Genomic DNA, 27,462 nt, shown 5'->3' with positions numbered 1-27,462 from the left:
GCGGGAGCAGCGTGTGACGTGTGGCTCAGGCCGCATGTGGAGCTCGGAACAGCCCCGAACAGGCAAATCAATCGATAGCCGACGAATCGACGATCGAAAACGTTGCCAACGTTTTCAATCGTCGATTTTAATCGACTAAATCAATTAACTGTTGCAGCTCTACATACAATTACCTGCAGTGTGTGGGTGTTTACATGCAGCGGCAGTAACCTGCTTGTGAACTTGAACGGGTGACAGCTCCCGCTTGTAAACATCATATTAGGGATTCCTGCTGCAGGAAAACGCAGGAATCCCTAGTCGCACCTAAACTTGCATGTGTGAATGGGGGCTATTTGTGTGTGTGTGTGTGTGTTTGTGGGATTGTGTTTCTAAGTGCATATCTCTGTGTGTGAAATTTGGCAAGTTAAAAGGTATTTATTGGTACAAAAATATCAAAAGGAAAAAATCTATGAACACCATCAATTCACTACCAGCATGTCAAAATTAACACACACTGTCTGCAGACTTCAAACATACTCTGGTTGGAGGGGTTAACCACATGTAGTATAAGTGTATCATCAAAGACAGCACAGTTGGGCTAATGAATGACCATCTGGTCAGAAATGGCATTACCCAGTTACAAAACTCGATAGTAGAAAGGTGATGTCACGAAACAAAGAGGAAAAAATAGTTTTAAAAAATCGTGCACTTTATAACAGATCAGTTCCGAAAGGCAGATTGATTGTCTCTCAGTATATGGGAACCCGCATTGGGTAACTGTCCGTGCTCATAGCTTCTCTATGGTACTACCCCAATGTGGGAGGGGCAAAACGCGTAGACGCAGCTCTACCTTGTTTGAATGTCGTGTTGGACAACCACGCTTATCTTTACTCTGATTTAAACTCATCAATACAAAAGCGGACTATCCTACTCGGAACAAACCCAAAAGATTGCCAGATCGAAGCAAGGAAGTGCCCACAACTAAGAACTCTCTTCTATATGGACACGATGTGATCATGTCTAGAGAAAGTTACATAGCTGCCACGATCAAACAACTCACGTGAGTAAAGAAAAACTTTTTTGAGATACACTGCAGTGTTTGTTTCATCTGCACTACAACATGTAACCCCTGTAATTTACATCACATCACCCTCCGGTGACATCGCCGTTAACAACGTCAAATTGCAGATATCAGGATTAACCACTGCCATTAAAATACAAACGTTAAAAATGGCTGTTGTACCCCGTGAGACGTGAATAGTCCTATACCCCTCTAGAAATCACACTGGACCCAACATTGAGTATAGGAGTCTGTACTCGTTTCTAAACACCGGTTCCCAACAAATATACAGGAATACTCCTAACTAACCTGTCTGCACCAAAGATTTGAGGACTAGTACCATAGAGAAGCTATGAGCGCGGACAGTTGCCCAATGCGGGTTCCCATATACTGAGAGACAATCAATCTGCCTTTTCGGAACTGATCTGTCATAAAGTGCACAATTTTTTTATACAATTTTTTTTCCTCTTTGTTTCGTGACATCACTTTTCTACTATCGAGTTTTGTTACTGAGTAATGCCCTTTCTGACCAGATGGTCATTCATTAGCCCAACTGTGCTGTCTTTGTTGAGATACACTTATATGTGGTTAACCCCTCCAACCAGAGTATGTTTGAAGTCTGCAGACAGTGTGTGTTAATTTTAACCTGCTAGTAGTGAATTGATGGTGTTCATAGATTTTTTCCTTTTTGATATTTTTGTACCAATAAATACCTTTTAACGAAATCACGCGTAATTCAGTCCGTCCCGTTCCACCAATGACCGCTTGACCTTGCCACCCTCTCTCTGGCTAGGTCCCCCCTCTTTTTAGATATCTTGACAACTTTTTCAATAATCGATTATAATCGATTATGTCGATTAGTTGTTGCAGCCCTATCCTAGACACCCTGATAGTGCATGCGACTTTGTCGCCAATAGAAGCTCATCTTTCCATCAACCTTTTTGGAGCACTTTTGCGATCAGCTTTTCCATTTCAGTGTGGATTTCTGGATTCAGTCAAGTAATGCTAAGACTGTGGCATACATCAACTACTAAGAAGTAAATTATTGCTAAGATAGTCTCTTCATCCAGAGGTGTTCCAGGATCTGTCAGCAGTGATAACCTCTGAGAAGTCTTCCCTATCTACTACAGGGAATCAAGATGAAAGGCATTCCAGTGATTCTCATTGCCCTGAATTGGCTCATGAAGCTTTGATACTCAGACCTCCTCAGACTCCTGACAGACATCCCACAGGCTCTCCCAGACTGCCTTGATGCTTTGTGCCAAGGGCCAGTTTACCACTCTGTTTCAGTCGCTGGCATTGATGGCATGGTTGTTGATGATCAGGTCCTAAGGGACAGGGATAATACACTCTTAAAATCTGGGAATTCCATGTCACGCAAACTTTACCATTACATAGGGAAAACCTGGTCTGAGGCCACTGAGTTGTATCTTAGAAAATACTCGGATGGATGCTCCCCTATCTACAGTGTGGCCTTGATCAAAAATTGGCTTTTTTTCTTTTTTACACTTTTTTTAATCGGCTGTTGGCATTGTGTTGCCCTCCCCCTCAGTTGGACTGCTTGGGGACATCCCAATGTTTCTAAATTCTACTTATCCCGTCGTCCTTGATTAATGATTAAGAAAACAGGGTTTTTGTACTTGCTGCAAAATCCTTCTCTTGCAGTTCATCAAGTGACATAGGTCCCACCCCTCTGGTTAATGCTCCACATCTAGTACTGGTTTCCCACAAAACTGAAGCACCGTGGTAGGGGTTAGACCTGGATGGTCACAGCTTTTGTTTTACAGTGTCCAATTATTTATTATTATTAGAGGTGCACCGAAATGGAAATTTAAAAAAAACGAAATAAAAAAGTCATGCCGATACCGAAAATGTTTTTTATTTTATTTTTTTTATATTCATTTTCTATTTTTTACATTGCTTTTAAGGGCTTTGGTGAAATATTGGGGGTCTAAACAGACCCCTGATGTTTCCCTTTTTAAAATAGAAAAAGAGATTTAGGACACACAGTCCTGTATCCCCTGTTATCAATGAACAGGAATGAGTGTTCCTGTTCATTGATAACATGAGGACAGAGTATGTTTACTATACGCTGGCTGTCTCCACCCACACACCGCTCTGCCGGACTGTGATAGGCGGCTGAGCGGTGTGGGAGGAGAGACGCCAGCCGCTCACAGCGCTCCTGTCCTGCAACGCTCGGCCGGCTGTCACTTTCTTTTCTCACCGCTGGAACACAGAGCAGCGCCCAGCGGGGAGAAAAGAAACCAGGGATGCGCCGATGTATCGGCTGAAACATGGCTCTTTCGGCATTATGCCAAAAGTGCCATTTTCAGGCGATATGTTTCCGCGGCCGATATATTGGTGCATCCCTTATTATTATTATTATTATTATGGATTTACATAGCGTCAACAGTTTGCGCAGCGCTTTATGATATAGGGAAGACATTTATAATTACAATACAATTCAAGACACAATGGTGAGGGCGCTGCCTGTGAGGGCTTACAAGAATATAACCCATTGTTCTAAATTCTACTGATCCTGTGTCCTTCAATGAACTCTGATTCATAAGCTGCATATTTTAAAAAATAGCAGGGTACTTCATTTATCGGGGGTGGGGAAATTTTTTAAAACATTACTTGTCCAAGGACTAAAGCGGGGACCGAATCTACTTGTCCCTCATGACAATCTACTTGTCCTGATACAAATAAAATAATTTTAACCAAAACCGTATTTAGTAGTGCTAAGAAGCGCTTCTCATCGGTCAGTGCCGTCAGGTGGCCGCGAGTGCTTGCAATATGCGAGCGAAATTCAGACTACATGGAACAGGTACAGATAGTACACCCATACTGGTGGACGGGAAGGACCGTTCGCCGAAAGGTAAGTATCGTGTTTCCCCGAAAATAAGAGCGTCTTATATTTTTTTTTCTACGAAAAAAGACACTAGGTCTTTCGGGGGATGTCTTACCTGGCTTGGCTGCAGCTGTCCGCTCTGCCGTCCAGGGTATTCCTCTATAGCTGCTGGTATTCTGCATTGCGACGCTGTATAATGTACTATATTGCACACCAAACTTTTTTTTTTACTTCCACCGCACCAAGCTTGCTCCCGTGATGTACTACAATCTCAGTACAAACTAGTAGTCAATCACTGGAGCCTTTTATTTTTTTTTAATCTGGTTAACCGCTCTTGATCGGCTAACCGATTTTGAAAATAATCGTTAGCTGCAGCCCTAATAGTTTCTACATTTAGCCACTTGTAAGTTGTGTTTTCAAATATCGTAGAGTGGCATGCAAAAAGGTTTTATAAGTGTACTTATGCAGTCCAGCTTTTTATTGAATTCTTTATTAATCCTAATAAAACTATTGTAATGTTCTCTTATCCGTCTGCATTTCATGAAAATATTTTTTGTAAGGATATCCTCAGACAGAAAATTTAATTTTCCCTTCTTTCTCTCAACTCACAGGGTATCATTGGTCGTGTTAAGGATACTGTGAAGAGCATAGTTCCAGTTTGGTTGCAAAAATATTTTAACAACGTGGATGAGGCTCATGAGGTTTCTCCACACACAAATGAACCCGAGGAGCATGTGGACATACAGAATGATGTAGAAAATGACCATTTTGCAGATCAGGAGAGGCTGCCACTTTTTGGCAGGGCTGCCCCAGAACCTGTTAAGATCCAGTCTGGTGAGTTTGTATTACACATACAATACTGCTAAACCCTTGAATAAATGCTTTACCTAGTGTTTTTAAACTGAAATAACTGTGATGGGAGGTACCACAGGTTAACTGCACATACTGCCAACCTGTCAAAATGACTTCTGTATTACAGTACCCCCTGAACCTGTGGTGTACACAGTATGCAGGTTCCTATGTGGAGCACTGCATTGTGGGCTGTAAGTTGCAATTTCTTTATTGCTTATACCCCTGATTCATGTTCGCTTTAACTCAACCTCTATTGTGGCCTTAACGCAAGCCGTTGTGCTTAAATTCTCGAAGTCATTCTCTGAATGATCATGTCCTTAGAACATTCCCACCCTTGGTATGTTAGTAACCTGTGAGAATCTGTAAGTTATGCATACTTTATACTTTAATTATGAAACCCCAACCTGCAATTTTGCTAGGAAAATTTATAAGTGCAGAAGCCAACTGCAACCAATTTATATTGTGCTTAATAATCTGATGTGGTAAATGCTGAGCAGATTACATTTTGAGCTAAATTGTGACTCTGGTACATGTGCACTCAACGGATTTGATATCCAACCTTTAATGCATATGTGCAGTTTACAGTTGGACAGTATTGTTAATGTTTTCCTTCCCCCCCCCCCCCTCTTCTTTTTTCAAACTTTTTAAAAAAAGGCTGCTAACAAATCTACTCTGCATCTCTTATCTGTTCAACGGTGAGAAGAATTGTTCTCCTCAGGACACAAGGTCAGAGCTAGAACTGCTGCTAAAACAATACATGTAAACATATGTACCCAAGAGCTCAGAATATTAGACGCAGGCTTTGATCAGATGCCATCTTCTGGCTTCTAAAGCCAGTTGTTGGTGAACATGTTTTATGCCCTTGCAGTGCATTGCTCCTCCTACATAAATCTTTCTTGGTAGTTATAAATTGAAATATTATTGAATGGATTAAATGAATACTCTTTGCACACCATATCATTACTGCTTGCGATACTTTATTTTTGGTTTGAGTTGTTTGTTTTTTTTACTCTCCTCACTCACTGCAATCTAAAAAGGCAACATTTTTGTATGCCTTTATTTTTTGACCTGATCTGTTACTGCCTCCTTATGGGCCTGTTCAGATGAGTTTCAGGTGCGGATCTGCAGACGCGGTGCTATGTGTTTTTTGCCGCGTTTTTAATGCGTTCCAGTTTAAACCATTTATTTTTTAAGCTGGCGTGGGGCTGTCAGTATGTTAGCTGCAGTGCCTTTGTGATCCGTTTTTGACGCATTTTACGTTTCCGGACCGGATAAAATGTGACATGCAGTATTTTTTCTGATGTAACCTGAACGGACTGCGCACCTGAGAACTGTAGCCCATAAAACACATTGGGATACATTGGGATGCATTTTTAGTGCAGGAGCGTACGGATCAGGTCAGCACAAAAAACGGACGTCGTGTGAACAGACCCTTAGTCCCTTATACACAGCAACACTCTTAACTTGGAGAAGGCATGATGCACTGGAAGTTAATCATGCTTTACTGCACTGTGAACTTAGGCCCCTTTCACACGGGCTGATCAGGCACAAATCCCTTCCTAATCAGAGCGGTACGAATCGAATGTCACTGCTGTGACCTCCGTGTTGGTCCAGTTTTTCCCCATAATCTCAAGTGACCGCACTCCATGTCGGTTTATGGAGAATATGATGTAAACTGACAGACTAGCATTGTGCATCTGATCAGGTCAGTTTGTGTGAAAGGGGCCTTACAGAGAGAAGATCTAATCGGTGTGCTTTTGCTCCTTTTGTGTCAGATCAAAGGCATGATCAGCATCTGACTAGCCTGCCTAGATTTCCCGGGCAGCGCAGGATCTAGCTGTTTGTCTGGCTGGAGTGCCGGTTATAAAAGATTAGCAGGATAGAACTAAAAAAAATCTTTTGCTCTGCTTTAATGTTTTGTGCATGAACTTGTACCCCAGCTTTGGAGCGGCTAGGAGCACATTGTACACGCTATGTTTTTAAAGATGCATTTTTCTACTTCAGTATATCAAGCCTGCTACCACTGAATTCTACCTTTCGATAGTGATTTTAGACTTTTTGCTTGAGTACAACGTCCTTGAATTAGATTTGAGGCATTAATAGCTAAGATAAGCCAGTAATTGTAAGAACTGGAGCAGCACAAGTTCCTGTACTACATGCCCAGTACTGGATTTCTGTCAATGAGGGATATCTTTTTAAGAAATAGGGAGTTTATTTAGCCTACATAGTTGGCTTTCACCATGACATTTACACCTGGATTATGCTTCCCTGCATAATATGACCAATTTCAAGCTCAAAATTGTATGCAATGGTATACTGTAAATAAAACAAAAATGTCTGCGATATATAGAAGTGTTTTTTTTTTTTTTTTTTACATTTTCTGTAAATTTCTCTAGACCCAGCCACAAATCAGGTGATGATGAATAGTCCGGATGTACTAACAAGACCTTCACTACATCGGGCCAATCTAAACATTGTTTTGGACTCTCCAGCACTTAATTGCCAGCCTTCTACTTCTGGCTTTTCATTAGTTAAGGAAATTAAGGACTCTGCATCTTTACATGATGATGACAACATTTCCACAACCAGTGGATTTTCTTCTCGGGCATCTGATAAAGGTAAGTTGTTGCACTGACTATATCAGAAATATCTAACGAGGGTTATCAGTTTGTCCGCCTGAAGATGCCAACCATCTAGCAAACCATTCATTCTAGCAAACCTAGGTCTTTTTTAGCTCTTAATCGCTAAGCATAGACTACTATTTATGTACGAGTATGTCAAATAATTTTTAGTTTGTTTTACAAGCATTCTTGCAAGTGCCCTGGTAGTTTTTGTGCAAAGTATTGGCAATGCTATCTGATATAGATGTTTGTATAGTAATATACTATATTGCCAAAAGTATTGGGACGCATGTCTTTTACACACATGCACATGAACTTTAATGTAATCCTAGTGTAAGTCCATAGGGTTCAATATTGAGTTGGCTCACCCTTTGCAGCTATAACAGCTTCAGCTCTTCCGGGAAGGCATCTGCAAGGGTTAGGAGTGTGTCTATGGGAATGTTTGACCATTCTTCCAGAAGCGCATCTGTGAGGTCAGGTACTGATGTTGGACGAGAAGGCCTGGGTCACAGTCTCCGTTCTAATTCATCCCATAGGTATTCTATCGGGTTGAGGTCAGGACTCTGTGCAGACCAGTCATGTTCCTTCACCCCAAACTCGCTCATCCATGGCTTTGGACCTTGCTTTGTGCACTGGTGTGCAGTCATGTTGGAACAGGAAGGCCATCCCCAAACTGTTCCCACAAAGTTGGGAGCATGAAATTGTCCAAAATGTCTTGGTATGCTGATGCCTTAAAATTTCCCTTCACTGGAACCCCTGAAAATTAACCCCACACCATAATCTCAAAAACCTGGCATTTTTACTGTTATTTAGGTGTGTGTCCTCTCCTAGAGTGCTGAAACAAAGATTCAGTTAATTTGGCCTTTAACTACCTCCCGGCCAGCCGCTGTGTATACACGGCCTGCCGGGAGCTTCTTGGATGTAACTGGGCGTATACACGTCATGTTACATCCGCCCGAGCGGGAAATCCCCGCTTGCGAGTGCGCGCAATTTTTACGCTTGACATGTTTGGTGTCTATTTACCCGACGTGAACCCGTCTTTTATATTTTACCAAAAAAGTGGGTAATATTAGTTGTTTTATAACGTAAAAAAAAACTTTTTTTTTTCAGTAATTTCTCCTGAATATAGTAAAAAATAAAACCCGCAGTGGTGATTAAATACCACCAAAAGAAAGCTCTATCTGTCCCCAAAAAATGGTATAAAATTCATTTTCAGTACAGCGTTGCGTGACGTAATAAATGTCAGTCAAAGTACTGCAGCGCTGAACACTGAAAAATGGCCTGGCCAGGAAGGGGGTATAAACACCTGGTCTTCAAGCAGTTAATGAGCCCCTGTGCTTTCCCTAAGTAAAAGTCTGGAGAAAGTGAGGGGGAGTTCAAATTTTTTTTACAGTTTTCCTAGCAGGAAGTGAAGATCAGACTCGCTGATTTAGGCCCCATTCACACCTGACCGTTTTGTAGCGCGTCCTACGCTCGATGAACGCTCTACAAACGGTCAAAAAAATAAATAGCATTGTAGTCAATGGTATCGTTCCCACCTGTCCGTATTTCCGCCCGTCCCGAACGCACTACAAAACGGCCCACGCATGAAAAGGTCCCGGAGCGTTTTTTGCTGCGTATTGGTCTGTTTTGTAGGGCGTTTTCCATTTGTATACTGCCAAGTAGCCTTTGGAATCGCGCGACGGTCGCGCAACTTTTTTACCGCGAGTCGCGGTAAAAAAAACGTCCGACGGTCGCGCATGTTACAATATGCATAGGTGTGAATGGGGCCTTAGGCACTGCAAAAAGAGGAAGCCTCCCTGTCTTTTACGTGACAAAAATCCAGTTTGTAGTACGAGTGTGCAAACATTACAAAATTGCTCTTTTACCGAGATGGTTAATGAAAGTACACTATGTCCTTAAAATTGAAACTGGACTTGTGGTTGCATTGTTGAGATAATTAGTTCTTGAATGAAGTTCAAAAATGAAATCTTGGTGGCTAACATTTTAGTATTACCTTAACATATTTTTTTCTCTCAGATGTTGCTATTACAAGAACTGGGAACGCTCCCATATTGTGGTCTCCTGAAGCTGAGCGGACACATGATGTTTCACAAAACTCGTCCTTTAATTCTAAGAAACCTACGTTTAATCCATCTTCCTTTTCCTCATTTTTACCCGTAAGTGCTTTACTACTTTTAATTTTAAAACCTTTTAATGGAGTTACTGTATCTGGCCTCAAATGTGATGGCTGCATTTGTTTTTAGCTCAGGCTCTCCACCCCCCATATGTTCAACTGGTTAATCCCACCTGTACCTACCTCCTCTCCATTCTATATTTATGTATTTATATAGTGCCAACCTATTACTTTAAATACTGCACATTCACATAAGTCCCTGCCCTCAAGGAGCATACAATCCTAGGTTGCTATCGCTCAAACATACAGAGCCAATTTGGACAGGAGCCAGTTAATCTTCCAGCATGTCTTTGGAGGAGGAAACCCATGCAAACACTTGAAGATGGTGCCCTGACTGGGATGTGAACCAGGGACACCTAGTGCTGCAGGACAGAAGTGCTAACCGCTAGAGGGAAAGATGTTCTGTAATTGATAACTAGGAACAGTACTAACCGTGATAACAGTCAGCAGAGGAAGGGTTTGTAGATGGATAAAAAATATATTTATATGTTAGACACAAGGTCAGATTGGGCCGGACAGGATCGCTGCTCGTTTGATACAAGTAATCTGATCAGATCACTTGTATACAACGTGCAGCGCCTATCCACTGTACGTTTAGCTCTGCTTGCCCGAAGCAGAGCGACATGTACAAAGAAAACTGCATGACGCAGGTGTCGGCCGATAGGCATTCCACACCCCAGTTAATATTCATATCCAGTATATCAAATTAACCTAATTTTTCAAATTTTTTATTTTTTTTTGTAAGCCATTGCATAAAAATATATATACAAAATGTACAATAACTGCATAAAGGAATACACTTAATGTCCATTTCCACATTTTCAAGTGATTAGCATTTATTGTGGTAATGTAGAGGTGCAGTGATGAAGTTTGTACATTTTCATGACTGCATTGCGGGCTTTCTTCATGGTGTGTGTGTGTGTGTGTGTGTGTGTGTGTGTGTGTGTGTGTGTGTGTGTGTTTTCTCCACAGGAAACTCAGTCTGACGCTAGGATCAGATTTAAAGCAGCTTGTAAAAGGCTGCCCCCCTCCCTGTGATTCTGTGTAACACGACCACTAACACCAGCTCTGCCTTTGCACACCACAATACACTGTCCAGGAGGGATTACCAATATGACTACTAATGAATGGGGGAGAGAGCTCGGTTGCAATATACACACATTGCTTGCACAGCACAGAGGCGGCCATTTCCATGAGCATATGAAGAGGAACGTTCACAACAAATGCAAGTTCCTGTGTTCATATACAGTATCTGCATATGCCAGCTTCATATACACTCGCTGCACATTGCTGGCATATGTTTTTTAAAAATACCTGTGCAAAGGTGGAGAAAGATTTTAAAGTAGATCTCAATTAAGAATTCTATTTTCACTAAAACAGAAATAAGTGAAAAGTAGTAGCATAGTGCAATGGCTCTAAGCAAAACGCAAATTAAGATGTTTGAAATGCTGCCTTTCATTATTTGCCCTTTTTTTTTTTTTTAATGTAGTACTGCTATTTTTGTTTATCTTTTAATAACGTTTCTAAACTGTCCTTTTATTTCATTCACCTGTTTTCCATCTAATCTCTTGACAAGAATTCAAGTCGGCTTGGGGATTCCCCCTTTTACCCAGGCAAGACAACCTACGGAGGTGCATCTGCAGCTTGTCAATCCAGGGTCCGAAGCACTCCATACCGGGTAAATTTCTTATTTGCTTTGCTGGCTTTTTTGGAGTTGACATCATACACTTCATGTCCTTTCTGCAGCCAGATCATCCCTGCCATGTCCCCATCACAAAGTCTAAGAATTGGTGTAAACAGGGAGGTACTTGTAGAATTATAGGCACCTTTTTATGTGGCAATATTAAATGCTGTACTAAGTGTCTTGTGCTAGTTTTTAGTTTACCAAGTGATTCAGCATGACATGATATCACTGAACACCTGTCGTCTGCTTGTTAATGTGCTAGCATGCTAGAACTCATTTTAAAGCTGAGCTGTATTCTGGAACGTTGTGTGTGTTTGTGTATCATATTCGCAGTATTTCAGAATAACTACAGGTATGTCTAGCCCTGCTTAAGGACAGACCTGCACATTACAGTTGTTTACAAATATTCGGAAGCTATCCAGTAACATAACTGTAAGGGAAAAATATTTATTTATGCTATAGGCTTGCCTTTTTTGCTTGTATGCGGTCTCATTTTTAAGTATAGCTTTGGCAGGTCTAATACAAATCCAGTAAACTCCCCACTATCCGGCATTCAAGCAATCGGTAAAAAAAATAGAGTACATTTGGGGCAAAACCCCCCCCCCCTTTTTTTTTTTTTGGCCGGTGGCTTGCTGCTAACAAATAGTTGCTAACTAAATTCTTTGTTTACATCTTGCTGCTGGCCAGTGGCTAGATTCCGCGGTCAGCAGCAGAATGTAAGCAACGGGAAACAATAGCCAGCCTGTTGGCCATTTCAAATTGCAATAGTATGCTGGCTACTGAAACCCGCCCACTGAGCAGAGCGGTGGACCTGAGATAATGTTCTCTCTTGGGTCCGCTCCTCTGCTCAGTGGGCGGGTTTCACTAGCCAGCCTGCTATTGGCTTTTTCAAATTGCAATAGAAAGCTGGCGATTGCATCCGCCCACTGAGCAGAGGGGCAGACCTGAGAGTTACTATTAACTCTCAAGCAACCAGAAACTACAGTTATCTGGCATCTACAGATCCCTATGGGTGGCGGATATCTGTTAGATTACTGTACAAGGTTGGGGTAACTGAAACTGGGCAAAATGTCTTTTTTGCCTGTAGATAGTTTTACACTGAAATTATGGTCACATAAAAAAGTCACCCAGTATTCACACGCGCGTTTTCTAATTTAAACTTTTTTTTGTAGGTACCAGTGAAAAAACAAGTTGTAGCAAAACCTGCACATGCTACATATGGTGTAACAAGTCTAGCTGCGCGCCGCATCCTGCAATCTTTAGAGAAAATGTCAAGTCCATTGGCGGTGAGTATCCTCATTCATTTATATATACATACATACACAGGGCTTGAAAAATTTGATAGTGTCTCTCACCAAACATGTCAAGCCTTAAATTGCGCCCGCAAAAAATCGTGAAAAAATGCCCATAGGTGACGATTAAAACACTTTTACTGATCAGTTTAGTGTTATCAGTGATTAAAGTCTGCTCGTCGCAGACGAGTGGATTTTTCGAGCCCTATATATATTTTTTTTTTAACTACACACTTTTAGATTTTATTTTTTTATATGGTAGAACAATATACGTTGTGTTTAAACAGGTATTCAAACATGAGGTTGTGCAGTATGTAAAAAGGTGGATCATAACTATTGTTTTCATTAAAAGTAGGGATGCTCAACTACTAGTATAGGTGCAGATACTGAGTACTCTCCCAAATGCTCAGATACCCTCCCCGATACCAGAACTACCGGTCAGAGGTAGATTTTCTCTCGCTGGCAGTGACACGAGGGAACATGGAACCAGCTTCCTGACCAGTCAAGAAGCTGGGCTGTGGGTAATTCCTGTTTGCCTGGAAAGCCGGCTCCGAATATGGAAATATAAAGATCGGCACTCGATATTGAAAAACCGGTATCGGTGCATCCCTAATTAAAAGTATCATAAACATTTTGTGCTCTGAAATACAGAGACTGCGCTGTCTACGATGTGGTTACGTTCTGATAAACCCATCTAAGGTGAACGTTTCGTAAACAGTGGCGTATAATGTACTGCCACGGTTGGCAGCAGAAAGTTCACAAGGGGGAGCAATACCCAGATTGCTATTGGCTATTTCAAATTGCAATAGCAGGCTCACTATTGAAACTCTGCCTACTAAGAGGAGGAGTGGACCTGAGAGAGAAAGTTCTTGGGTCTGCTCCTGTATTCAGTGGGCGGGTGCAATTTGAAATGGCCAATAGCAGTCTGGCTATTGCTCCTGGCTTCTTCCATTCATCTGTCGCTGCAGAAGTATGCCGGTGGGGAAATGGGGTGCTTCATGGATGGTTGCTTGAGAGTTACTATTCACTTTCAAGCAACCAGATACTACAATTATCCTGCACTTACTGTTCCCAGTGGGTGCCGAATAACTAGGAGTTTACTGTACAGTAGAAGCCATCGTAAATGCGAAAGATTGTAACTTGATCAACCACAACCCAAGGAGCATCTATTTCATAGGGTGTTTTCCTTGATATTTGGGTCTATCCATTGGTCAGATTTTTAATAGATGTGTGCCACAAGGGTTAATTGGAGTTGGAGGTAGAATTGAGAGCGATGCAAAGTAAAAGGTAATTAACAATTTTTCATTTTTCTCATTGCAGGATGCTAAGAGAATACCTTCCGTTCCTTTTGTTTCGCCATCGGTGAGTACATTTATTGGTGTGGTGACAATTTTTCTTGCTTTATCCTGACTGTATACCAATATTACCACTTACTATTAGTATTTTACCTTCTATGTGGCCAATTCAGAATACTGTGATCAAATTAACTCCTTGGACACTTAGCAGTCACGGAGGTTTAAGCTTAAATAAAGGCAGCACCATTTTTTGACAAGTGCATCAATTTTTATGGTACCACTGTATTCACAAGTGGAAAACATCCAAGATTCAGTTTTCCCCAGGAGTGGACATCCCAGCAGATACGCCCCAACGTCAGACTGTGCACTGCCATGCCTTCTCCTGGCCCAGAACACAGCGAACTGACCGGAATGCGATCCAGTGCCTTCCGGCCCCCGAATCGTGCCGAAACGCACTGGGGCTGGTGTGAACTAGCCCTCAAGCCTGACGGGGTTTTAATTCTTAACAACTACCCAAAATAATTACAGCAGTAGATGCTTTAATTTTGGTCTTGTTTTACAGGCAGCAGAGAGAAGTTTCTCAGGAGAAAGTTCATCTAAAAGAAAGAAGGTATGAGTGCATTACTTGTTGAATTTAAAAATCTGGGGAGGTTGGTCAAATATCCACACTCAAATGCAAACATTTAAGTGTTACTTAACGGAGAAAAATTAGGTTAGAAAGCTAGACAGTGCTTTGTTGTAGAGCTGTGTAAATCTCACAACTGGATGGACATATAAAAAATCTTTTTTTGCAGGTAAAGTTCCTGTATATTTATTTTGTCTGTATTTAGCCATTTGCCTGTAGTTCGTTTTTAACAAAGAACTCATGCAATCATATTTTCATAGACCAGTTACTAAGATGTTTTAACCAGAGGCACGTAAACTTGCAACATCAAGAAAATTGTATTATGTGAGTTTTCCTTTTGACATCATCCAGACTGTTGTGAATATTTTTAATACAGAATATAACTCGGTGGCTTCCCCCTTGTTCCCTGCTTCAGACTTTGTTGGAGACATCTGCTGTTGTTGCTGCTGCTTCAAGAATCTTGAAATGCTCGCTGAATTGAATCCACTTGTAGAAGAATATGACATATTGCCCATGTGCTTCGGGCCTTTGTGTTTATAACTTGTAGCCAGTAAATTGTGAAGGCTCTAAATGTGTTCATTTTGTCCTTCATAACACATGGTAGTTGATGCGTGACCTAAAGCTTGCCCTGTGCAGCATGTGTTTCCAGATGTCGCTGGGTGAAAGGGAAACATTGTCTTATATAAGGCTGATCTGAGAGCTTGTGCAACGTACTTGGGACACTTGTTGTTATATACTGTATGTGTTTAGTTTTAGTCTCCTCATGTCTCAATGCAGGTTTACATTCCTAAAATATTAATAATTGCACCATTTTTACATACTGCAGCATATTCTTTCTGATTGTAAAGCTCTTTTTGAATGATGCTATGCCTAGCTCGGTTCAGCAACAGTTAACATTATGGAGACCATTGGGTCTGATGTTCGAACTTGGGCAAAAGTGGACCCTGTGCTCATGGCTCTTGGGAGTTTTTTTTTTCTTTATAGAAAACTGAATCTTGTTACGTTGTCAGCTCTATTTGCTCCCTATTGGCTCTGTTTTATATTGATTTTGAACTACTTTTTAGACTAGTTTTATGCAGGACTTAAGCAGTAGTGGTTTTTCTATATTATTCGGGTCAATACTTTTTCCCAGTTTTTTTTGCTAAAATTAGGTACCTCGGCTTATATTCGGGACGGCTTATACTCGAGTATATACGGTAACTTCCAGACATGTAATCTACACTGTGAAACAAACTAAAATCTGCTTTCTGTGTGCCACACCCTCCTAAATCAGATTGGTTCCATTTTACTCTATTTGCATGCTTGTTTTCTTATTGCAGCAAATGTCATTATGTAAAACCTCATCTTTTCTATACCCTAGGTGGATTCATCACTTCCCCCAGTACAGAAGCTGGTTACACCACAGTCTATTTCTGTACCCTCTAGCCTGAGGAAAATAAGACCTTCCCTTTCATCCACGCTGAGCAATGCAAGCAGTTGCAGAACTCAAAGTTCTGATAAGCACAAAGTAAGTTACCTATTCACAGACTTGAGTTTGTGGTGTTTAAGGTGTGCGCCTGTGGTCTGCCCCTGCAGGGCAAAGCATCAGGTTCCCTTAAATGCCTGCCCCCTGCTTATCCTCTCCTTCCATTTGCTGTTCCTCCACTCTATTCCACCACATGAAACAAAGAGAATGTTCTACTTCTATTACTGATATTTCTAGTCACCTAGCAATCTCTGGTGTCAATACCTGAAGTCACTGCCCAGTCAGAAGTGGCAGTCAGATTTTCTGATGACCATACTTGTTCTGCATCATTAACTCAAAGTATGGAAGCTAAACAATCAACATTGCTGTCACGTAGCTATCATTTTCAGAAAAATATTTTGGCAATGACAGCATACATTGAAGTTCTGGATATTGCCAGCACATCCTGCCAATGGAGAAACAATGCATAATAAAAAGTAGACACATTATGGGGCTTGCCTAGGTTGTGACAGGCTTAGAGTGTGTCTGTCTGTCTATTATTCATTGCGTTTTTTTTGTTTTTTTGAATAGGCTAAAGGGAATTATGAACCTGCTACCCCACTTCAGCAAACTAGGTTGGTATCCTGTTAAGCTCATGTTGTTTTCTCATCTAACCTGTTTGAGTGACATTTCTTCTGTAATGCGATTTCTCTTTAAGCTGCACTTATGGGTTGACCATAAAGCTGTCGGCATGGATTCCTAATTTTTGATTGTAAATATTTACAGTGCTTTATCACTTAGTGTTGTGTTTTGAATGCTGCGTGTCATTATCCTGGCAAATCTTTCTGCTCATAAGTCAATTGTAAATGGGAATATTTTAGATTGTAAGCCCTCCTTACCATCTTGTTTTGAATTGTATTGTGATTCTAATGTCTTCCTTATATTGTAAAGCGCTGCACAAACTGTTGGCGCTATATGAATCCTGTATAATATATAAATGTAGTTTTGCATGGTTGTAATTTCTGATCTTTAAGTTTTGTAATTCTTTCAAACAGCTTATCCTACCCCACCTTCAGTACCCCTGCATCAAATGGCTTTGCTTCAGGAAGAGGTGGAGGCAAAATGATGAGGGAGCGTGGGTCAACAAAGCCATCCGAGGTAATGTTTTCACCCTCTCACCTTCCTTTTTCTTGTATGGTTTTTAGGTAACTGACTGTGAAGCAATACTTTGACAATTCTCTCCACTTTACAGGAGGTAGAGGTTCCCATTCTACCTGCAGTACCCTTGCCAATAAGTATGACTGCACTTCCAAAATTTAGTTTAAACATGGAACAGAAGACTTCACCACTTCCTGTGAGACAACCAGTTTCTACTAAGGTAAATAGCCACTCTGGTGAAAACTGGGGATTGCTAAGATGTATTAAAATTTGTCATTTTTTCTTTGACTTGAGAAATATAAGCCTTCAACTTCTTTAAAGTGATACTAAACGCAGGAGTAAAATCTTAAAATTACTTTAAAGTACCTTTAACTATTAATAAAAATGTATCTTATTTGTGTATCACTCTGCTGAAGATCGTCAAATCATCTCTGAATATGTGCCGACACTGTCCTTCCTTCTGGCGGGTGGCTACTTTTGTTCCCCATGGCCCCTGTGTTTATAAAGTAGTAATCACTCCAAGCTCGCTTCTGTTATGGACTACAATCTCATGTTTAATTTACTTATTTGTATTGAAGTTATAGTCCATCATGGGAGCGAGCATGGAGTGAATAACTACTTTACAACACACACACACGGACCATGGGGAACAAAAGTAGCCACCCTCCAGAGGGAAGGACAGTGTCAGCACCAATTCAGAGATTTGAGGGTCTAGAGCTGAATGATTCACAAATAAGATACATTTTAGGTAATAGTCAAGCTACTTGAATGCATTTTTAAGTGTTAACTCCTATGTTTAGTGTTACTGTAAGGCAAGCGAGAAGGTGAACATTGCTGAAAAGTCAGTCAGTAATTCTGCCTTTTGTTTTGTAAATAAGCTTATATGGTCATGCAAACCCTCTTTGGTAGAGAGGAGAGCATTCTTTGGGCACATCTAACAGTCCTGTAAAACAATTATCAAAACCTGTAATACAGCTGGTGGATACCACTGGGGCTTATTACTACATATTACTCTATGGGGTTTGACTACTTGGATTTGGGCATGCCCCGGTGTCCCTCCCGCAAGGCACACAGCATGTGATCGAGCATGCAGTCTTTTTCTGGAGCCGAGGCTGCTTTCTTTACTCCCAGGTCCAACATTTATGACACCCCCCCTCTAACCGCTTTCTCTTGCCTTAACTGACAAACTGTCATGTTGATCAGTATTGCTTCTGACCTGAAGAAGAGAGGTTCACTTTGGAAAGCTTGTCTTTTATATATTTTGTTAGTCCAATAAGAAAGGTATCATTGCACACTGCAATACTACGTTTTTGTTTTTTGTGACGTATCCCATATTTAATAAGTGTTTTATTAAAATGAAATCAAAGTGAATGGCATGGCTTTTAAATTAGTTTTGATCATAACTGCAATCATAATTGTAATGTTTCTCTGCTCTTTCTTTTTTTTATATATATATATAGTTTACCACTTCTACTGATGCTACGGGCTTTAACTTCTCACAGCCAGTTGTGAAAGCTATCCGCCCCAGTGAAGAGCCAACTACATCTCCAGTAAGCATAAGCACCAGATAAGTTCAGCATGTTTGTGTGAAATGGGCAAACTGCCTTGTTTATGTGTTGGGACTTGCTACCCAACGCCGCTGGTGTTGGCAAGCCTGAATAGAGTAACTGCACTGTAAAAGAAGGTCCTAACAAACAGAGCCTTGGGAGTTCCCTGGAATGTCTGTTATGTGAATGTCTGCGTCACCATAGACTTTCAACAAGCCATCTCCAGTGTTTTACAGTGAATCAGCAAGGCTGCTCATCTTGCTAAGGAACCAATAAATAAGAATTCATTTAAAGTACACTTATGTAGGTCAGAACTATCGGGCAAATATCTAGAGAGGCAAGGAACATACATTAATAGATTTGAATGGGCCTTTCTGTTTTCCCTTTACAAACACACAGAACCACAATGCAAAGATGTGAACCAACCATATAGGACAGAACAGTTTCTACTGGAAAGCTGTTTGCATGCTGGTAACAATTTTGTGTGATTTTAATAAAGGACAACAATGACAAATATGAATGCCTGTCATACAAAGGTTAGCTGTTTTGCTTAATGATGTTAGTTACATCTGTGAAATGTGCTATAATGGTGGTTTAATGCATTGGAGCATGTTGTAGTACAGAAGCATCAGAAAATCATTGTATGTGCAAATGTCTCAAATAAAACTGTAAAAGCAGTAAAACCATAACTTGCAGTTCAAATATATGTGATGGAAATCCACTTCAGTTGAAAATAAAATACAACACAGGTCTTGCAGCTCCAAAAAGTGGCTGGAACAGCCGCCGCCATCATTAATGAAACCTAAACGAACATGTAAATAAAGGTGTATATAAAGTGCACTCAAAAGTATGTAAGATTTGAATCCATTTACCTGTGCCCCAAAGAAGCAAACTTCTGTACCATGGGGAGACCTGCTTACCATGCTGGGATCGACATCAGGAGCTGGACCCACTGTAACTTTGTGGCGTCCCGCTGTTGAGAGGTTGTGTCCTTTCACCTCCAACTTCAAAGTCCGTAAAAATTGCAGTGCATTTCTGAGTTGATTGCCTTCAAGCGTGTGGTCATGCACAGTATTCCCTACCTTTAGCCGCTCGTGGGGCAAAATGGATCCGCTGTCATTTTTGGCACAATGTTGATTAAGAAATGTGTGTTGGCCCAAAAATTATATTGATGAAAAAAAAATTGATTCCCAATCACAACATACACACCAAAATAAATGCATTTTGATCCGAATGGATTATTAAATTGATATGCTACATGCATAAAATAAAAAATTGGATTAAAATACTGCTTAAATAAGGCTCAAGAAGAAATTTAAAATGAACTAATAGATCAATAAAATTAATAAAGGCAATGGCTGTTATAGTACTATAGACTTCTTTGATAAGAGCTAGATACAGATATTTAGATAGAGATGCAGATATTTAGAGAGAGACCGCTTTAAAAAAACATATTTGAAGTACTGTGCAATTGATAAGTGATACCTTTGATACAGTTTTGAAGTGTAACCTTGTTTAATGCCAGTTTAGCTACAGGAATGAATGAGGGGACTGTTACCTGCGGGTGGTCAATCCACCCGCTAATCGCTGTGTGCCCATTCTGCTGGCTTGTTAACTTGTGATTTGCTATGATTCATTCATTTCCACAGTGAGATATTTTCACACACACACACACACACACACACACACACACACCTCTTCCTCTCCTACACATCTTATCCCCAACCTTTCTCTCTGTGACCTATATACTAACTCTTCCCCACCCTTATCCTGCACATTAACCCCTCCATTTTCATCTTGCCACTGTGTATGATCTGCTCATTAATCCCTTCACTACCGTATGACCAGTACAATAAGGTATCCAGTGCACTCATTTCCAACGCTCGAAATACCAGCATGCTTATTCATTCCCCAAAAAAATTGTGGCAAAAGTCCCCCCCCCCTTTTTTTATAGTAAAAACAAGTAAACCCAGCAATTTAATCAAAAGAAAGCTATCTCTCAATGCTTTACTGCCCTACACTGTATGTTGCCCTACGATGCTGCGCTGCACTCTGCATTAATTGTACTTTCCTCCACTGTCCTGCCATATACTAGTGTTTTTATATAATGCATACCCCACAGTACTGCCCTACAGAATTGTAACTCATTATGCTATGTTATGCTTACATTTATTTTAAAATTAGGGATGTACTGATACTACTATCGATGCCGAGTATTTGGGCGAGTACTCTTACACGCCCAAATGCTCCGATGCCTAGCCCGATGCTTGAGCATAGCCTAGCTATGCTTAAAGGGTATTCCCGTTGTGACCACCACCTAGATGACCACCTATTGAGGGAACAGTCAATTCAGACTCTGACCCTCAGTGTAATGTGGACAGTCCAGATCTTAGGTTCACTTGAATCCTGAACCTTCAGAAATCAGTTTTGGAACAGACTCATCGCTTGAAGTATCAGGTTCATCTCCTAGACATGTCTCAAACCAAAGTTTTTCTTCCTCAAGAAAAGCTTCCAAATACTCTGCTTCCAGACTTAGACTCCACAGTCCAGGAACCATCCAACTCTGATTCTGCACAATTATTTACAAACATCATAGTGATCAGTACTGATCACTGCGATGTTTGAATATTACAGGGAGCGAACAGCAAATATTTAAACATTACAGTCAGGGGGATATCAGCGCGGATTGGAGGGGACACAGACTTCGGCATGCAGCTGATGGGGGGGGGCGGTTGGGGCAGCTCTCCTTACTGCTGGGCACCAGCTGCAGGGGTCTGTGTCCCCTCCGATCCCCGATGGGCGCAGTGGGGTTCGGAGGGGACACAGAGCAGATGAAACCCCAGCTCGGAGTAGAGAACTATGGGTTCCACACAAACTAATCGATAACGAGAAACGTTGAGGGCGATGATTATCGATTAGTTGGTTACAGCCCTACTGTATAGCACTCTGTTTGAGAAAGGAGTCACTCTAAAACAGAATACCAGGACCAGTGATCAGGGGACTAGCTCATTTTGCAGGAAACAAACTTTTAAACATCAAGGAGCAGCATTCATTGTAAGGGATTTCATCAGCATTTGAAATAGCTTAAAATCCTTTTGACTTTAATGTAACTTTAATTAAAACACTGCTAATCTTGACCCTCTTGACAACACTGTCAGTCAAAGTTTCATATTTTATGTCCCATTTTAATACTGTTTTTGGTTCATAGGTGGGTTTTACCTTTAGAGCGCCAGCTTTAAAGACCACTTTACCACATGAAAATACAAAATCCATGCTGAACAATACTGGTAAGCATATCAAGAAATGTATGGCTGTTTTATTTTTTTGCTGGATGCAAATGACCTTCTTCCTCCTTTAGAGCTGCGATCGGAAATTAAAGTCAATGCACAGGCAATCTACGTTCAGATTGGTTAAATAATAATTAAACCCAAAAATAAAGATGTAGCATATTGCAGTTTACCAATCCTTAGATGTGGTGGCTGCGTAAGATGTTTTTTTTTTTTCTATTTTCAGGAGCGTTTCAGCAAGTACAGATACCTGTTGCCAGAAATGCATTGTCCTAACTTCCTGGTAGTTGAGCTGGAATCGTACCCAATTTTACCATTCTTCAGTAAACTACTAATAGCCTTATCCCTTATGTAATTACGATAAACAGACAGGTTTGAAGTCTAGCCTGTTCTTTGAAAAGAAGAAACTATTGTGTGTTTTAACTGGGCCTGGTATGCCTTTTTTAGCTGCCAAAGCCCATCTCCAGGCAGAATGTTTTTGCCCAGTGCTTGCTTCAGCCTGTGACTGCGTTGAAAATTTTCAGTGAGGACACCGTAGTATTTTCACAGCCTACATTTTTTGGCTACAAATTTGTCATCCGTTTGGTTCCTAAAATGTTTCTTTGTAAAATCAGGATGGACGGAGGTTGCAAAATGTGCTTACATGTATGTTTAAATATATATTCAAAATCTTTTTTTTATTTGGTCTTGCTTTTTCAGAAATTACATTAAAAGTGAAAGCACCCATATTGATGAATAGTAGCAGTGCAAAGAAGGCTGAGGAAGAAGTAGTCTGTAAACCAGCACAATCATTAAAAGAAGGAAGTGTGCTGGATATTCTGCGGAGCCCAGGTAAGCAAATCCGATGTTTGTGAGGATGGAGAAGTAGTTCTTTTAGAATCTGCATATTTGTATTTCTATGGTGGGTCACAGGCATCTAGGGCTAGAGAAGGTATCTAATGTTTGCAGTTTTTTTTTCTTTTCTTTTTCCAAAAGAAAAGGTGTTATGATCAGTAATAAAACTGTACAGCAACAAATAGAACTGTCATCTACATACACACTCAGAATAACATGTAACCTGTGCCAAGCACTAGCAAAAGCAAACTTCCGTATACCCATTCAGCGGTAGTTTACTTAACCTAAACGGACTTTGTCAGAAGAGATTTCCATGGCCAATGCATTATTTGGGTAGTGGAGTTCTAGTGCTTTCCTTCCCACTCCAAACCAAATGTCTCCTCCCTTTTTATCTTTCCTGCTTAATGCATCTCACATTTTATTTCAACTTCTAGTCAGGAGCTGAACTCGGGTAGCCGTGCTTTAAGGCAGGTGGAGGGCAAATAACTAGTCAGCAGTATTGCTTGTGGTCTTTCTGCAGCTGATCTTTCCTCCTTACTGACTTACCATGCCTTGTTCTGCACTGTGCCTGTATTGAGGTGGCTATCTTGATAGTTAACAGGGTTTTGCCTCCTCATGTCAGACTCTCCAGCAAAAGCAGGGAGCAGTACAGTAGTGCCAAATCTTACTCCATTTTCCTGAGACCAGCAAGCAGCAGTGCCTAAGATCTCACTCCAGTTATACAGCTATGAAGCTGTAGACACAGGAGGGCAAAGGCACCATCAGATACCAGGAAGTGCACTGCTATTTTTTCAGGAGGAATTTGCAGATGAGGTGTATTTTTTTTAGGGTACTGGTAACGCAAACGTTCCCTGTAACATAGCACGTTCTAAGTTTAGGCCCACTCTAAATTTGATTTAGTGCGTTTCAATTTCTTTACACCAGATCAGTTAATGCTTTTTTTTTTTTTTTTTTTTTTTTTAAATCGCACAGCGGTTAGGCATGTAAACGAAAGCAACTTCTAAAATGCAACTTGCCCTTCAACTCGCATATGGGAACTACTGTTTTTTTGTTTTTGTTTCTTATAGTCTTTTACAAAATGAATAATGGCATAGCCATACAGGTGGCTTCAGGGTGTTATTTAGCCCATGCTTTCAATAATCATTGATATTTGCTTTTGTCTTGGAAGGTGAGCAGTAAAATTGACACGGTAATTTCCCATTGTTAGGCAAGATTAAAATATTGCCTTTGCAATGGGCCAGGGTTCAAATGTAAGGCATTCTTCCCCCTTCCTCCCAGAACTGTGGCAGACAGCCACTACTCTATGGAACGTTACTTTAACAAACACTAGTACCTTCCTATCCTGTTAGATGTAACCCCTGGAATACAAATGCCACTAGCTGAGAACATCTTTAAAGGCTAACCCTTGCGTTGCTATACCTTTTGGGGTACATCATTTATTTAGCTTTGTTAAGCAGAGACCTCTTGGCATCTCTTTTGATTGGGAGAAATATTTTCTAAGGCCAAGCTGAATATTAAACGCAAGCCTTTTTATAACACATGTATTTCTTTATTTAGCCTGCCTTCAGCTCTCATTGTTGGATCAAAAGAACATCTAGTTCTCTACACATTGCTTTCGCCCACGAATGCCATTTATGACATTACTGTTGGTTTAGAAGGAAAACACAGCTGTATGAAATAAGTCTGTAGTAGTCAATTTGCAGTAAAGCTGACTGTTTAGGCACACAATTTTTAATGTAGTTATGAACTAATGGAAGGGAGTGGGTTTTCAGTTTTGTTTTAGGTTGGTTATTAAATGTAAAACATTTTATTATAATCACAGCAAAGTGCATAAGGAATCTTTTATATTTATCTACCACTTGCAGGAATTTTACGAGGAACAAAATGCACCTCAACAAGTCAGAGGGGTAACGTACCTCTTTCTTCTAGTAGATGCCATTGTCGTACAGACTGTGCTAACAGTGAAAAAGCATACAGGCAGTGTTGAGCTTTCTTACTTCAAAGGCCAGCATGCAGTGTATGCATGCACCCTGTAAAGAGTTTGTAAATTAAACATTGAAAAACAAATTTCAACTTTGCAAATGTTTCAAAAAATAAAATGCAATAAATAAAATCCAATTAACTAAAACAATTATGGTTCTCCTTTTAAAATGTGTTTTACATTCATTCAGCATAAGTACCTGCATATGTCCTTTTTATATGAACTTCCTGTAATCACCAGCATAGCAAGATGTGCCAGTACATCACTGCAAGTTAGGGAGGCTCTATGGCTTTGCTTAGTATCGGTCTAACTCTTATATGCTGCTCAGTATGATGACATTGTCCTAGTGATTTGCCTATCATTGTTGCACTAGTTGCAGGCTGGTGTTTGATCAGTGACCAGGCTGCATTGCTTTACTGTTGAGAAAATTAAGGCCATCAACCTATGATTTGTATTTTGGGTACCTGGATCACACGCTGGCAGTACAGAATTACAAATCCTTTAAGATAAACGTGTGTGTGTGTTTGTGTATTTAGCTGGCCTAACAGCATTGTATTATGAAATTCCACTGTAAGTGGTGATGGGGTCTAGGTTATCTTATATTGTGACAAACAGCAGTGGCTGTTATATTGAGGACTTGACCTTTTTGATACCCACGTTTTTGTTTTCTTCATTTTGTGCAAACTTTCTAAAATAGGCATTTACATTTTTGTTTACATAAAAAATATTTACAACATGTTCTAAAGGCAGTTGGCCTGTAAAATGCTTTTTTTTTTACTTGATCATAGTTTTTCTACAAATCCCTTACATTTTTATATATTTTTTCCCCACTCAACTTTATCCTAAAACCTATGCTGATTTTATGCCAATACATTTAATTTGTCCTTCAATAGGTTTCCAGTCTACAAGTTCCCAACAAACCAGAACAACTCCTGCTAAAAGTGCAGTTTCCAGTCCTAAGCCTTTGATGTTTGGGCAGAGCAGCAAACAGGCCTTGGGAATATGGTATTGTGATTGCTGCTTGGTTGAGAACAAGGCTTCGGACAGTAAATGCGTATGTTGCAGTACTGTGAAAGACCAAGCTACGGAGGTCACAAAGCAGCCTACTACTTTGGCACCAACCACAGCTTTTAAAAACACATCCCCTTTGAAATGTGTACAAGGATTTGGGGACATGTTTAAAGCTGCCCCTGGGACTTGGGATTGTGATACATGTTTAGTACAGAACAAATCCGAGTCATCAAAATGTGTGGCTTGTGCATCTCCAAAACCTGGAACTGGGGCCAAAGATCCCTTACTTGTTCTTCCTACAACAAAGCCGGATATGCTTGTTGCACCACCTGACAATGGCCTTACTTTATCACCAAGTCTTAAATTTGAGGAACTGGCCAGAAAGCCTATAGGATCATGGGAGTGTACAGTGTGTTGTGTGCAGAATAAAGCAGAAGATAGCAGCTGTGTGGCCTGCACATCTCCCAAGCCAGGTACGTCAATTTAATGTCTAAATGCTGGTTAATGTGAACTGTTAATGTATTGCAGAAGTCCAATTGTCCTGTTCACAGCAGAAGCACTGAAGTGCCTTTTTTATGAGGTAATTTGGCGCATTCTGTGCTCTGGGACAGAAGTAGCAGTGCAAGGCGAGTTGCCGCGGGCCGATTGCCCATGTGGAGTGACAGTGTCGTCTCTAAAGGTGCCCATACACCTTACGACCATCGCAAGACTTTTTTGTCTTGCGATGGTCGTATGCTTATTGAAAGCTCGTACGATCTGCCCACCTTGGACGGGCAGATCGTACTTGCGATCATTGAAAGCCCGCCCTGCTGAGGGGCGGGCTTCTGATGACCGCAATGCAGAACGGGCAGTGTGCGCGTGCGCACACCGGCCCGTTCCGCAGCTATCGCACGAGCAGGCTAGAAACCCGCCGACAAAAGACGTGCGACCGTACAGTAGAAACGGTCGCACGTCTTCGTTCACACTGCTCGATTCTCGTACGATCGCGGGATTTCGCCCGATTCTCGTACAAGAATCGAGCAGTGTATGGGCACCTTTATACTCACCTAGCCTGCTTTTGATCACTGCTTATGCTGAAATGAGAGGAGAGGTTATGGTGACTTGGGGCGGGGGCAGGGAAGTCTTAAAGCCCGTTTACAGCATGAAAATACTCTGAAATGTAAAGCTCAATATTGTGCATGTGTACTTTAATTTATTTGCATTATCTATGTGCCATCATGCCTTATCTTCTACAGTAATATGAAGTGATTAAGGGCAGTGCTGCCATTTGAGGGAAGTGATGTTATCATTCCCTCACAGGAAGTTCTCGATTGATATTATTGCTTATTTGCCAGGATTTAGGCCTGTAACAGATTTCTATCCAGAATCCCAGATTCTGCTTTTATTTCTTCTTTTGGAATATGTAAATTGTGTGTCCATAACCTGGCAGCAGCTTAACTTTAAAGTGTATGTATAGCCAATATTTTTAGTTTTTTTGTGTGCAATATAAGGAATTATTTCAGTTCTGAAGAAAAAAATGTTTGTTGCAGCTGGTCTGCTCCTAAAGGTGCCCATACACCTTACAATTATCTGCAGATTTTCTGTGGTCAGATGGAAAAAGTGTAGATGGAGGAATCTGTTGCACCTTTTCCATCTGACCACAGAAAATCTGCAGATAATTGTAAAGGTGCCCATACACTGCTCGATTCTCGTACGAGAATCGGGCGAAATCACGCGATCATACGAGAATCGAGCAGTGTGAACTAAGACGTGCGACCGTATCTCC

At 40.8% G+C, this 27,462-nt stretch overlaps 1 protein-coding gene across 1 annotated transcript in view; it reads left to right on the top strand.

The window, feature by feature from the left end:
• Positions 1-27,462, top strand: part of NUP153 (nucleoporin 153) — a 69,952-nt gene that overhangs the window by 20,639 nt on the left and 21,851 nt on the right. The window contains exons 2-16 of the mRNA XM_018559625.1: positions 4,502-4,724; positions 7,139-7,360; positions 9,383-9,522; positions 11,116-11,217; positions 12,396-12,509; positions 13,836-13,877; positions 14,373-14,420; positions 15,796-15,942; positions 16,471-16,514; positions 16,914-17,038; positions 17,130-17,266; positions 18,501-18,587; positions 21,793-21,871; positions 22,571-22,702; positions 25,580-26,170. Of these exons, the coding sequence (XP_018415127.1) occupies positions 4,502-4,724; positions 7,139-7,360; positions 9,383-9,522; positions 11,116-11,217; positions 12,396-12,509; positions 13,836-13,877; positions 14,373-14,420; positions 15,796-15,942; positions 16,471-16,514; positions 16,914-17,038; positions 17,130-17,266; positions 18,501-18,587; positions 21,793-21,871; positions 22,571-22,702; positions 25,580-26,170 (2,233 nt within the window). The remainder of the gene's footprint in view (positions 1-4,501; positions 4,725-7,138; positions 7,361-9,382; positions 9,523-11,115; positions 11,218-12,395; positions 12,510-13,835; positions 13,878-14,372; positions 14,421-15,795; positions 15,943-16,470; positions 16,515-16,913; positions 17,039-17,129; positions 17,267-18,500; positions 18,588-21,792; positions 21,872-22,570; positions 22,703-25,579; positions 26,171-27,462) is intronic.

The sequence above is a fragment of the Nanorana parkeri genome, unplaced genomic scaffold (assembly GCF_000935625.1).
Source record: "Nanorana parkeri isolate BGI_ZX_2015 unplaced genomic scaffold, ASM93562v1 scaffold408, whole genome shotgun sequence".
Classification (NCBI taxonomy): domain Eukaryota; kingdom Metazoa; phylum Chordata; class Amphibia; order Anura; family Dicroglossidae; genus Nanorana; species Nanorana parkeri.
This window is presented reverse-complemented; position numbering and strand designations above follow the sequence as displayed.